This window comes from Pocillopora verrucosa, chromosome 1, assembly GCF_036669915.1.
Source record: "Pocillopora verrucosa isolate sample1 chromosome 1, ASM3666991v2, whole genome shotgun sequence".
Classification (NCBI taxonomy): Eukaryota; Metazoa; Cnidaria; class Anthozoa; order Scleractinia; family Pocilloporidae; genus Pocillopora; species Pocillopora verrucosa.
This window is the reverse complement of record NC_089312.1, coordinates 8,489,434-8,504,145: the sequence shown is the minus strand read 5'-3', so window position 1 is coordinate 8,504,145 and position 14,712 is coordinate 8,489,434. Positions and strand designations below refer to the sequence as shown.

At 37.3% G+C, this 14,712-nt stretch overlaps 1 protein-coding gene across 1 annotated transcript; it reads right to left on the bottom strand.

The window, feature by feature from the left end:
• Window positions 1-639: 639 nt before the first annotated feature.
• On the bottom strand, window positions 640-14,708 carry LOC131799021 (WD repeat-containing protein 1-B-like). The gene is made up of 16 exons (XM_059116683.2): window positions 14,579-14,708; window positions 14,256-14,377; window positions 11,535-11,625; window positions 10,163-10,310; window positions 9,401-9,581; window positions 8,614-8,691; window positions 7,945-8,025; window positions 7,024-7,115; window positions 6,140-6,281; window positions 4,470-4,551; window positions 4,018-4,171; window positions 3,132-3,216; window positions 2,503-2,613; window positions 1,949-2,122; window positions 1,605-1,749; window positions 640-1,436 (listed from the first exon to the last, which is right to left on the bottom strand). Exons 1-16 carry the CDS (start codon window positions 14,592-14,594, stop codon window positions 1,330-1,332), a joined length of 1,809 nt encoding a protein of 602 aa, XP_058972666.2. The 5' UTR covers window positions 14,595-14,708; the 3' UTR covers window positions 640-1,329.
• Window positions 14,709-14,712: the final 4 nt, after the last annotated feature.

The following is a 14,712-nucleotide window of genomic DNA, read 5'->3' as shown; positions in this document are numbered from 1 at the left end:
TGATTCAAGGGTGATGCTGTTGGGAGAAATTAGAAGCCAATCACTCTTACGGTTTAACGAGCTATAGATAGGGACGGGAGAAGAAGAGGAAAAAGCCATGGACCTGTGAACTTCAAGGAAGGACCGCTTTAAAATTGAACCCGGATTAACAAACCTGTCTTTTCTCGAAAACCTCGGTAACGTTATGAGCTCGAAACCTTATCTTTAACAGATAAGGAAGAATTTTTAATAACCTCAATCTAAGGAATAAAAGCGAGAGTCTGAAACCAATACCGTCTGTCTGGCTTCATAACATCCTTGTTTTCATTTCATAACTATTAATATCTCTCCCTTGAATGTAACCACCAATCTATTGGTCAGTTTTTCCATGCAATATCAGCCCTGAATCACTAAGTAAGATTACGAGGACAAAAAAATGTTCATCAACTAAAGAAGCTCTGGAGTGTTAAACAAATTCTCCTTAGATGTAACTTAAAAAAAGTGTACAGTGCGGAGAACGTGCCTATACTGATGTTAGGGTACTGCGTGTTAACTGAGACAGAAATCTCGAACCCAGTCCGTAAAAAGTATCTACGAATCTTTTTTCTTGGCTGGGCCTATTTTGCTTCCTTAGAACTTACAGCAAAATAACGTATAATATAACCTCAATAGCATTTCTTTTATTAATCAAATGATTATCAAAACACCGTCTTTAACGGGTAGTTTTACAAAGTTACAAATGTGAAAACATCTGAACACTGCGAAGTATCTCTACTCTTAACTAAAGTTCCCATCCCTACGTCCCAAAACTGGCCTTGAAATTCAAATCAAATGAAGTTTGTTCGGAACATTGCTGATGTTGGGTAAATTAGTTTCTCAAGTGACCTAGAAAACAGATCCTCACATCTATAATGAACACTTGGCTCGCGAGAGCAAATAACACGCCATCTTTGCGGACACATTTTCATTCTGCACTTGACCAGATGAAAGTGAAGCCACCAAAAAATTACCCCCATCCCGTTAATTATTTTAGTTTTCAGCAGCCTAAGCTCTATTTGAGGATGTCATCTGCTTTTCTGCCGACGAAATACGAAAAGGAAAAGCAGATACAAGTAACTTGGTGAAAATTAAAGTTTTGATATTAACTCTTTATATTCACATTACACGCTTCAGTTTAATGTAAACAAACAGAATCCTTATTTTTTCCTATAATCAGACATAGTTAAGTGCATTGTAAAAAATGTTGGCGCAAAATGGCACTTGTTTGCTGGAAGAAGTGTTTACGGTTTACTTTAGTCACAAAGCTGACAAATTGAAACATAAACGAGGGAGGGATGGGTGGGAATTAATCTAGTAAGTTATGTTCCAGAAACGGATGCAGCAGTCAAAGCCCACACTGGCCAGTGTGTTATTATCCAACCACGTAACTCGCGAAATGATGCCTTGAGGATGAGCACCTGAAACGGCATCAAAAAAATACTATGAGCATGCTCTGTAAATTGACGTGTCACCTTTTTTCTTGCGTCATCGTGAAGGGTCACATATCTTAAATACAAACTTTCAAAGCTATTGAACAGGCTACAAAATAGAACATTAAAACAGTTACTAGAGAAATCTAGGCTTACGTTTTATTTCAATCTTCGCATTGGTCTTTTCTAAGTCGTAAATGAACAAGTTGGTGTCCAGTCCACCACAGGCAAGATGCCGTGAGTCAGGTGCCCACGCTACACAAGTTACGCGAGCTTGAGATCCAGTCAACTCAAACTTCAACTTCAAAATAATGAAATAAACGATAAATTTAGTCAATAGCTGTTTAAGTTCCTGGGAAACCAAAGGCTAAATAGGGGGTGGGCAAGGGAGGGAGTGGGGAAAGGGAGGGAGTGGGGAAAGGGGGGGAGAGGGGAAGGGTAGGGGGAGCCTCTCAAAGACTGGCTATCAGCTGCATGTGTGCCATACACTTGTGTCATACCTTATAATCAGCAGAGTCAAATACAGATACTCTGCGGTTATCATCGCCCACAGCCAGGTAAGCACCATCTGGAGAGTACACCAAGTCACTCACTACATTAACCGCTGATGACCGAGAACAGCTCGTCTTGGTGACCAGAGTATTTTTGTCCAAAGTGTAAATATGAATTTCGTTCTAGTAAAACAAGTGAAAAGGGATATTAATATCACTTTAACAAATAGTAAATATCCATTAGGGTTGTTTTCACTGTTCTCTTGCCTCTTACCTTCTGGGTTTTTGAGCCATTTTTAAATTTCGCTTTCTTCTATTTCAAAGTAAAGTGTATTGCACAGTGCACCTTGATCACCTATACTGTGACGCCTGATTACCGCTCGCACATGGAAAAACAATTGCAAGGTACTAATCACTGAGATATCGCCGGGGTGACCCTCCAAAAACTATAGCCATTTTATGACTTTGGTCCCCAAATAGCGAGTATGTAAAATTTTGTTTTTGAAGCCTCGCTGCGCGTTCAGAATGGCATCCAAACACGTTACTCCACGACTAAGCCGTACCGTTTTTCCTCCTACTGCAACCTCTGTCTGCCCAGGGTGGATAGCAACGCACTGAGGTTCATAGTCCACAGGATGAGAATGCACAACGTTTCCATCTCGTAACACTGCAATCTGTTAGAAGGAAACCTTAGATAGTAAGTGGAAGGACTATGAAATTAATGCATTTGTGGAGCAATAAGCATCGCAAAACTGTTTGCTAGGACCCCATGAAAACAACGTTGCCATCAAAAGGTTCGTAAACTACGATCAGTTCTTTCAAAAAAAAAAAAAAAAAGCAGCGAAAATCAAAATTGATGTTTGCATGACTCCCTCCCACAGTTTCGCACGGCGCGTTAACATCATCTTTTGTTTGTTTTTTTGTTTGTTTGTTTGTTTTATATCAATTGGCTCTTGCTCGCACGAAGGACTTCGCCAAACAGGGGGAACTGCTCAAACCAAACGCAAAGTAATTGCACTGACCAATCAGACCAAGGTAAACATTGTTAGAAAACAGTTTAATTTTTAACATAAGAGCGCAGCAACACAAGGGTAATGAAGTCGCACTGGGTTTTAGTTAGTGCGAGAGCGAGGTAAGGTAATGCAACACAAACAACCTCGGGTTAGCTGCAACAATTCTGTTTTAAACTTACCTCTTTTAAACAAGCCACAACAGTGAGACCATCTTTCCCACAGTCGAGGCCGTTCGGCTGACTTTGCATTCCTGTACTTTCAGACCTGACGGGAAAAATACAAAAAATCAGTAAAAAATCAAAATAAATTGAAACGCAGCAATGATGTTTAACCCTTTAACTCCCGTCAGTTACCAAGAGAAAATTATCCTTACAATATCAGTACAGTTTCAACCAGATAAGTGATGAGAATAAAGAAAAATATCAATTTGGGGATAGTTAATTAATCTAATACTAAATTGTCTGCACTAACATTATAAGAATTGTGTAGCTGACAGTAAGTAGAATTACAAATTTGATTTACGAGTTAGGAGGTTAAATGCAGTTTCTTTATAGTGTCCCTGGGTGCCCTGTGACCTGCTTTCCATCTGATTGATTTCAATATTTGAGCTTGAAGATTCATGTTAGCCCCCTTATCTTATAACCAACACATCCTTCCTCCACCCCTAAATTAAAACACGGGACAAAATAATAATGCCGTGAATTCGCTGAGGAAATTGTTACACCGTAGTACTGTTAATGGACTCGGGCTAACTACTGTAGCGTTTCAGCACAAAACGCAATTGCATTTGTAAGCCAAAACAGTCTTGGTTTCTGTTTTAAAGGATGAAGTGTTTTTTAAAATCAGCGAAATTCATTCTTTAAAAACTATGCACCAAAGCTGGACGACTGGACAAATGGAAAAAAAATCGACTGATATTATGCCTCTCACTTTGCCCCATTCCCCCTCTCCTTCTCTCTCCGATCATCTTCTGTCTGGAAGCCGTGGGAATTTATCAACCTACAGAGGCTTTTTAGAGCCTTAACAATGGGCTTGCATCATTACATGAGGTGTTACTCCACTAACCCATATTCCAGAGTCTTCAGGGACGTGAATCTGACGGTGTCGTCCATACTGCAGGTGGCTAACTTATCTGCACACAAAACCATGTCTGATATTTGATTTGTGTGACCTTTGCCTTTGAATGTCTCAGCATTTCCAGATTTCACATCCCATTGACCTGAAGCGTGTTAAGTTTTACAACAGAGGTACACCACAACTTCTCGTGAGATACATTTATTTTAACCTGCGGATGAGAATCAAGTAAAGCCACGAAACTCTGCCTTGTGTAAGGGCAAAAAAAGCATTTAAAGGGGCAACGAGCTCCACAAAACAAAGTTTGTTGGCAGTTACACGACCTCCTTAAAGTAACCTAGTATCTTTCTACACAGAAACTCATACATGTAGATGAAGCTTGAAGGACTCCAAGAATTTCACATGTTTTGTGAATGCATAAGACATTGTACTTGAGAGGATACAAATTCGTGAGTCGAAACTTCCAGTGTACAGAGTAGAGCCATCTTCAGAAGAAGCAACGGACAAAATGTTCTTGTTGTGGCCCTGATTGGAAAAGCAGTAAAGATGAAGTATCAAGACAAAAATCAAAACGGGAACATTTAAATGACAGCTCTGCATATAAAACCTGTCATCTCAATCACACAATTTCCAAATGCACTCAATTTAACCCTTAAAAGCCCAAGATTTGATTTTTAATTTCTCTCCTCCAGCTGCTACACAACGCGTTGTAAATCAGTTACAAGAGTTTGGTGTTAAAACAAGATAACAACTCCTACCGAATAGGTTCGAGTATTCTCATTACCTACTTGCTGAATAATGTAAGGATATTCTAGGGAGAAGTTATATGCTAATCACTTTTGAGAGTTACTGCGTTAAGAGTTGCAAGTTAGTCGAAGGTTCAATACTTGAAATTCACCTCAACACAGCAGGACCACACTAAGTCTCAATCCTATCTTTTTCGCTCGCTATCTACCCTCGAACTTCTACAAGTAATTAAGTAGTAACTTCTCATCACACTTCCATTGTACTACTTTGCAATCAGGTCATGAGAACAGAATCACTTTCCAGCTTCAGTGGACCGTCGCCCGGCGGACACCACGCTATTACAGACACCCCGGCATGTGACTGAAATAAACTCCCGTTATTACGGACTCAGTCGCTATTACGGAAATGTGGACACTTGCAGGCCCCCCAGCGCGACATTTCCCTTGTTTTTTTCTCTCACTATAGCGGACACTTCGTTCAAAATCCTGAATCACATAATAAAAAGCGACATCACGAGAGAGGAAAATAAAGAAACCATTCTTCAATTGGGTGCGAACATGAAAATTTCCTGCTTGTGGCCGGTTTTTTTTTCCGTTTGGTTGCTTATATACCGAACCGATTTATTTTCTCTCGTACTCCGCTATTACGGAGTCTCGTTATTGCGGACACTAGATCTCCCCCCGAGGCTGTCCGCAACAATGAAAATTGACTGTACAGAGTGTTATCTTGATTTAAAATGAATTCTCCAGTCTAATCTACACGGAAATGTGTGACAGTAGGCAGCGAGAACGACCAGTTGGATCGTGAGAGTTTAAGGGTTAAATCATTGCTTAACTATTGCGTAACCTTTTGGAAACAAAACAGACTACATATGCATGTAAAGCGGTGGTACACACAAGTGAAATAATTACACATTAGTCTTACTATGACCCTCTGATAGGCCGCGAGCATACAGTCAATTTACAATAGCGTGTAAAGTTGACATGATAATATATATATATATATATATATACCCAATAATTGCAGCAGATATTGGGTTATCATTTCAAGTTCAAAGTTTTCCCAGTTACCAAGCCCCTCGGCTGTGTAGTGTTCTCAAACTTCTGAAATCTCAGAGAGAAGTGTCTTCTTTTGCAGAATGTTTAAAAAAGGTTAATAAAACAATTAATGAATTCGGATTTCGCATGATATCATAAATTATCAATGAAACTTTGCGTCTGTGGTATCTGCCAAAACCGAAGGCTTCGGAAGATAACACAGACCTCGGCATTGATAATTCATGATACCGTGCTCAACCTCATCCAATAATTGCTAACTGTAGGTGTGAGAGGGTACTCTCAGTGGTTTACACATGTAAACTGCATACCTTAATAATTCTGCTTGGGGAGGAAGGATTGTTCTTATCCAAATAGTTGATATTTCCAGTGAGAGCAACAGTAAGGAGGTAATCTCCCTGCCACAAGCAGCCAAGTTGTTGGTGTTCAAGGTCTGTGCCAAATGTAAACTCACTAACAGAAGACAAACAAATCAAAAATGGTGATTCCAATCTGAACCAATTTTTTTTATTTTTTAACTGAAATGGTGATTCCAATCTAAACCAAATTTTTCTCCTCTTCAAGGGTCACATTAAAAATTTTTGGTTAATAATGAGACACGTTTAAAGCCAAAACAGCGGAATTTTAATCTACTTTTTCCATCACTTCTGGGAAATAATTAAGACTGGACTGGAGGGTGAGGGTCAACTTCAAATTTCAACATCCTTGCTTTTTCAAGGGTATGTATATTATTCATGGAGAATAAGTACTCTTGAGCAAGAAGATATTATCACAGACTATACTAATAATATACAAGAAAAGATAATGCATGTCTGATTGGCTAACAACGAGAACATTTTTCATGTAACACGAATGCAAAGTTGTAACACAATTGCAAATTACAAATAGTGTGCGCTGCCAAAATTTCATCCATCTTTGACTTTCTCTGATGTTTTTCATGTAAATCATTAACAAGTAATAATGTGTGTGTAAATATGCACTTGTAAATTTTTCAAAGACTAAAAAATTTCACTTGCCCTACGGGTTTGTAAAATTTTGTAGTCTCTTAAAAATATACGCATGCTTACTGACACCAAATTGCACTCATAATCATGTTGTTACCTAATATACAAATTTGCATTTTTCACTAGCAAACAAAATTTGATGGATCTACTATGCACATAACTGTGGGGGGAACTGCTTTAGAATTTCTTACACAGAAGCAGTGTTAGCAGCTATGTCCCATATTTTTGCAGTCTTGTCTGCTGAGGCACTGAGAACAAAGTTGCTGTCTGGACTCCATGATACCTATGACAGTCAAGACAAATTATTGTTAGTACACTGTAATTTGCATCCAGTAAGGATTAAACAATGCTACAAAAAGAGAGAAGAGGAGTGTTTCAAGGTGTCCTCCACCTCATCAGGATAGACAAGTCTCAGGTCACTTAGAAAACCATTCAGATGATCATCAGCCCTTTAACCCCTAAGAGTTACTAGCACCTTCTTTCTCCTTACAATATCACACTTACATGTTAGTACCACATTAAGGTCACAAGAATAAAGGAAATGATCACAAACTAAGTAAGCTTTTGATTGTCAACACCTTACTGCCTTCTGATTGTAGGGCATAAAGGGTTTTAAAAAGCAATCAGTAATATGCAAAATAATCATCAGACTATTGTTAAATAACACATAAAGGAACTCTGCAAGCACATGGAGATAGAAATACCTGGAAGGGAAAAGAAACTATTCTCCTACGCACTGATTCCAATGAATTTGAAACTCAAAAAGGTATAAATAAAGTGGCAACAGAAACAGAAGTTCCATGAATCCCCACTATCTAAGAAATTGAGGGAGGAGGTGCAGGGGGGGAGGGGGGGAGGGGGGAGGGGGGAGGGGGGAGGGGGGAGGAAGGAGGAGGGAAAAGCAGCTATTTGAGGGAGCACTTGTTGTTGGAAATTATGGCCAAGGGGGCGGGTGCTATTTTAGGGGAGGAGCATGGATGCTTATTCAAGGAAATAAGATATGTATCCAGCAACACCACTTGTCGACTTCAAGCAATTACACTATCAAGGAAAATTTTCATAACTGCAGGATGAGACTAGGAAAAGTCTTGCACTCTCAGTAAACTACTCACCCCATACACACCCCCTTTGTGAGCTTTTCCTCCACCCAAGGCACAAATTTCCTCTCCACTCTTACCATTATAAAGAAAAATCTAAAAAAAGACAACAACAATATCAATATTAATCAGAATAAAGAGTTCAGCATAAAAACAAACCAAGCTATGTTCACAGAATTACATGTATTGCTGCATAAATTGCTGTGTTAATTCTTTCCTCATTTCAAACAATTTTCAAGACAGCTTCATTTTAATTTTCTTTCATTTCAGATTATGATAATGACCAAGGGAAATAAATATGACAAAATAATAAAAAAATTAATAGTGGGAAGATTCCAAAGTGTTCATAATTCTTTCCTATGAGATACAGTACAATTTTAAAGTACAACCATACGTACTCTAGTTGCACAAGCAAAATTGAGGCATATTACCATAAATTTGCTAAATCTTAAATCTCCTCATCTTTCAAGGGTATATACATTACTAACATGATCGTCATGAATTGATAGCTCAGTTGGCTCAGAAGCACTTTGCTAGTTTCACATACTGTAATATACAGTCATAGAGTTACAATTCCACTTACAGTACACCAATTTTTTCTTTTAACTTGTTGTAAAGCATTTTTACATAGTCACATGGTTGTATTAAACACTTTCCTATTTCAAGAGCACAAAACAGACATACCATGCCATCTGCACCACCAGACACAAAATGTTCACCATTTGGAGAGTACTTTACACAGTTCACAAAGTTAGTGTGGCTCTGTTTAAATGAAAAAAGGAAAGGAAACAATGGACTATCCATTGTCATAGTGCCTGTCCTAAAACAAACCTGTTTGAAGTAATGCACCATTCCTGTAAAAACCATAAATCCACTGCTGTAAAAACTTTTGGAAAAAAAATGTGTTTAAAAAAGAAGAGTTTCCCAAACTTGTGAAATCTACTTTCAATGGTTTTTTTGAGATCTGAGTAGGCAATCAAGACCTCGGAGATTGGGTGCAGTTAGTCAACCTGTGCAAATAATTTGATTAATCTCATTCATTTACAGAAAAAGCCAAAACAGTTGGTGCTTAATGAATATATGTTTGGAACAATTGTACTTTACAAGAATGAAATGTGATTCTCTTCAGTTCATGTATACTCAATGGCAAAAAGATACTTGCTGTAGTAAGTCTGACAAAAAATTTCCATGGGTCAATCCAGCTCCTCTTGTTAGGGCTCAAGAGTGTATTTCAATAACAGAATGTTGAATACTAATGATAGTCCACTAAATGCTTATGTCCCTTCCAGTTTAATTTTGGGTTGAGAATAAAAGCAACTTATCCAAGAATTGGAAATTAAAAAATATCAGAATCATACATACATGTGATAAATGAACATTTTTAATGTAGAGGATCTTTATGAATATCAATCAAATCAATAAAATTGAATAGAATTTGATAAACAAATAAATTAATGTCAGTGTTACCAACCTTGTTAGCATGATGATATTTAAAGGGTGGTCCCTCAAAAAAGCCAACATCAGAATCTTCACTTGCAGTACAGATGCGGAATGGACGAGTGGGTTTGTAATCCACTGCGTTTATATCCTTGGAGTGTCCTGTGATTTGACCCACCGAAGACCCACTATCCCATAGGAACACATTAGCAAATCTAAAAGCAAAGTAATATTCCAGCAAATTAATGACACACTGTTACTTGTGCAGGCCACTGGCTCAAAACTGGCATATCGGTAAAGGAATCTATCAGTCATTGAATAGGCCATTTGTCTTTCCTGATATAGAGCTACTCTAAATATAAAATAAAAACTGTGACTAACGCAGAGACTAACAGACAAACAGAAAATTATTTGGACAGGGTTTTTATATGCAGATAAATGCAATTTAATGGAGCTACTGTAACAACAAAGAGCATCAGTGCTCTCTAGTAGTCAGCAGTTTTTTTGCATATGTGCATGTGTCGGAATTCCATGTGCTCTTCATTTGAGGTGTTCTTGCATGTGCATTGAGCATGAACTTGAAGCATTTGGAGGAGTGGCAGTTTTCCCCACCCTTCCCTCCCTCTTTCCACTGTTTATTCAGTGTGATGGGTGCCTGTTTCCCTTTCCTGCATGTGGGTTCATGGCTGGGTTGCCTGGGAGCTGGCTGCCAACAGTGGAAGCTCCTGGATGTTTGAAGCACCCAACCTCCACATAGTGATGCAGTTGTTAAAAAGAAATGAGGATGACAGCTTACTTTTCCCTGCCTGCTCCAACAACAACAATCCTCTTACTGTCCTCAGACCATGCAATATCTTTAATAGCACCACTCAAAGACTGGTATTCATATTTCAGTATATGCTCTGCCTGTGTGGTGTCCCAGATTCTGAGTTTTCCAGAGACATCTTAAAAAAAAAAAAAAAAGAATTTATAGACTATAAAGAGACAAGGTCATGTTGTTAAGTTATACACTTGTGCACTTCACCTGATGTGTACCTCAGTTCTATTGTTTGCCACTGAAATGAATGGCCAGAAGGAAAGAATGTGTGGCTGCAAATGACAACACTGATGGTGCTGTATTTACTACAATGACTGGAACAATACTTGTTTAACCATAACTGTACCCAAGCCAAGTGGCTACCAAGCCAGAGCTTACTCCAATCTCCTTAGCATTAAGTAACTAGGAGTCACTCCTCCCCCCTGAATGGGATGCTGGTCTATTGCAAGGTTACCATCCAGTATTTCACCACACTAGCTTCCTTGACAAATTCACCAGTACCCATTCATACTCCAGGGCCCAGTAGTATAAATGCCAGATAACACTATCCAACAGATAAATCACTATCCAGCAGATAAGTGATAGCAAAACATACTTTGCTATTCACTGGATAAAGATTTATCCAGTGAATAGTTTTATCCAACCTTCAAACAACTGGGGCCTGGATGGTGAGAAGCATTATGAGAGCATTGTGTTTTGCCTAAGAACACAACACATGGATGCAACCAGGCCTTAACCTCAGACCTCTTGTCTGAAGTCTTACACACTAACCATTAGACCAACATGTCTCCCACCAATCACGTATCCCATTGTACATTGCGAGTTAATTTGAATTAGCTTACCTAAAACTGTAGTTTGCAGTAAAAGGTCACCAAATATCATTAATTTTTGTCTGTCTGGGACTGTAAGATGCAACATTACTTTCTGAATACAACTTGCTAATTGACCAAAAAAAAAAATAGCACTCCAAAAAGACAGATTTATTTTAAAAATTCTGTATATCTCTACAGAATATCAGTACATACTTGAAAATTATTGGATTAGAAAGTAACGTGGTGGTACAGTCTTTTGATCCTTTCACTCCCATGAGTGATCAAGACAGAATTTCTCCTTACAGTATCAATACAATACCAGACAGACTAGTGACGAGAATAAAGAAAAATATCAGTTAGGAGATTATTGGTTGATCTAAGACTAAATTCCCTGAACTAACATTATGAGAATGGTATGGCAGATAGTAAAGAGAATGACTCATAAGATCTTGGGAGTGAAAGGGTTAAAATTACATTCTAGGTACAAAATGGAAAACCTTGAAAGAACTTGGCACAATGGGTCTCAGGGGATATTTTACCTCCTGATGCAATGTAAAATCCACTGGGTGCATATACTGCTACAGTTGTATCCTTGGCATGTTGGGTATAAATATCAGCAATGTCAGGGTTCTGCAAATGTAATTTATTTAGTATATGAAATGAGCATAAAATTTTCAAAGAATCTGACCAAAAATTCATAAATATCAAAATGTTTCTGTGACAGGAAACAATCAAATATTAGTCAATGGTCATTCCTACATATCATCTTGAATGAAAGAGGTCATTAAACTCCACAGTTTTAAGCAAGCAGTGGGCCTCAGTTAATCTCTATAAGAGGGTTGATTTCATCAAATATTAGTCAGTGGTCATTCCTACATATCATCTTGAATGAAAGAGGTCATTAAACTCCACAGTTTTAAGCAAGCAGTGGGCCTCAGTTAATCTCTATAAGAGGGTTGATTTCATCAAATAAATGTCCTCCCACAGATAATTTTTGGCCCTCTTGACAATGTTCCCAAAAATAAATGTTTGGATATTAAGAGGTTTGGCTAAACTGAAGATGGCTTTGAAAGAAGTTTGGTTAAACAACAGCTAAACTTTGTTTAAACAACCAGCCCTAAATGTTTAATAACTCTTTAACTCCCAAGATCTGATTGTTAATTCTCCTCTCGCTGCTACACATCCTTGTAAATTAGTTTTGAGAATTTGGTGTTGGATCAAGGTAACAACTTCTATCTGATAAGTTTGAATATTCTTATTGGTTGTTTTCTGGATAAAGTAAGGAAATTATAGGGAGAAGTTTCATGTTCATCACCCCTGAGGGTGAAAGGGTTAAATTGTGATTCTGAACATGAGTTAAGTTCCAAAGCATTAACTGTTCAACTCCCAAAATTGATTATTATGTAACTTCTCCCTATAATATCCATACATTATCCAGCAAACAGGTAATGAGAATACTCAGACTCATGAGGTAGATGATGTATAATTACTTTACAAGGAAAATGTGCAGCAGCTTGAGGGAAGAATTAACAAAAATCTTGAAAGCAATAAAGGAGCACAAAAAAGAAACAATACATTGAAACATTATTGGTTAAATTCATAAATTGTTAGTTTGTTTTCTATCCTTTCTTTTCTTTTTGTTTAATATCTTTTAAATCTTTTTTGCAAATGTAGACTAATATAAACTGATGTATGTAACATTATTCTTTATGAAGTAAAATTCAATATCCCACACTCTTTCACCTTCTGAAACACAGAGTTTTCAAAGTACCGTACATTTTACATAAATCTCATTACAGCAATGCTTCAGTCAGACTGACATAATACTGAGCCAAGGTTCTACCTCAGGTTTTAACCTACATTGTAAGAATGCATACACACATGTTGTAGTTTAACCTGAATTTAGGACAAAATGATTTAAAACCATTTTAATTTGCATTCCCCTCTGTTAATGACACATTGTCATACTTCCTGTAATTATCAATTGAAAGTAAATAATAAAAAGTGCAAATAAATTCAGAAATTGTTTTAACTTAAATTCCATCTCAAACAAACGAAAAACTTTAATAGACTCCAAAAAAGTTTTTTTTATGAACTTATTATTAGTACTTTGACTGAAGTAGCAGTGAAAGAGGAATCAATGGAAAAAAAGAAATTTAAAAAAATTACTATTTAATTAATAGATGAAGTAAATCAATTAATATTTATCCATGTTTGAATCTGTTATGATGAGATTGCCTTCAGATTGGTTGCTTGCCAAATTACTGTCACCAGTCTCTCGTGATTCTCTTTGAAAAGGAGTAATTCAAAAAAGGTAAACTTTTACAATTTTATTGTAATTGTACAACGCTTTTTACCTTTGGTTTTCTGTTAACAAAACTCAAAATAACTGGGGGAGTCCAGGACCATTAGAATTATGATACAATAATTAACAATTATTCTCTGAAACTGAGGTGATTAATAGTTTAAGTATATACCCCCAGACACCAAAAAATATATTTCTTTCAGTATACCAAAAAATGGTAAGAAATTAAACTCTTGAGGCACGATTTTGTCTCATTTGATGCTCCTAAGGGAATAGTACTAGCCTTGACAGCCTTAAGCCCTCGTATGACAACATTTTGCACTATTCACTTGCTTTGTATATACTAAATAACACCGTTTGAGGATTTTTATAGTGAAAAAAATTTGGTTTGTAACTTTACCATAAAATCTGGTTAAATAATACAAAAAAAATCTACAATGAGCGAGTTGGCTTCCACAGGACTTCCATAATTAGAAATGGTAGTGTTGGAGATGGAAATAGTTATGCAAACAAAAATAGTTGATCAGTTATGTCCTTTTTTGGTCAATGTTGGCTGTAATTCACTCAAACTATTAAAATAATCGACAAACCGCCCGTTTATGTCCACCAATACACTATCGACATCTTCTTTATCAGATGCAACCTCCATGTAAAGTAATTTCACATTCAAGGTGTTATTTCACATTTAAGCACATTCTCGAATGAAATACAGTACCTTACGTCACTTAAAATTTTCAGAGTGAGTGAGAAATTTAAAATACATGAATTTTACATGAGTCAACGTCTACAGGAAATTATCGAGTGTGCAGGAAAATTCCGAAAATAATATCGCATGCAGCTGAGAATAAAAAGATGCATTTCGAAATTTGCTCAGTATGTTTGAGTTTTCAGCCCCCTGCTTTGCGAATGACAAGCTCCGAGCTAAAATAATCTTGCAGAAATAAATTAAACCCACCTCAATGTCGCGAATTATCACGCTGGTACCATTGGTATAGAGGAAATTTTTTCCTTTTGGATCGCCTTTTAAAACTGTTGGAGCGCCTCTAACAGTTTTCGGTAAGGTAGAAAATATACGTCCTGTAAGACAAGAATAAGCTTGGTCTCAAAAGATACCGTATCGCTGGAAGAAAAACGATAGCTAGTACATGTTCAAGAAAGATGACAGGATCACGAAAGTGAGTTTGTCAAAGAAAGCTGAAACAAACTGTTCGCATAAACTAAGGCTACAGACCATAAATCAGAGCATATGCGATCCTAAAATATGCAAGATAAACTAACCTTTCTCGAACGACATAATGTCTCTCGTCTGTGCTCTGTGAATCGCAGAAAATCTCTGTGAAATATTGTTTTCCTGTGGGATGATGATCACACCTCTTCCGGCAAGCAAGTATCCCACAACTCTATGCAAGCCA

Excerpts from the sequence above, each read along its gene's own strand:
- LOC131799021 (XM_059116683.2), bottom strand. Across the intron at positions 2,123-2,502 it reads TTGCAGTAGGAGGAAAAACG|AACGAAATTCATATTTACAC; the intron begins GTACGGCTTAGT and ends TTGTTTTACTAG. Across the intron at positions 1,437-1,604 it reads TGCGAAGATTGAAATAAAAC|GTGCTCATCCTCAAGGCATC; the intron begins GTAAGCCTAGAT and ends ATGCCGTTTCAG.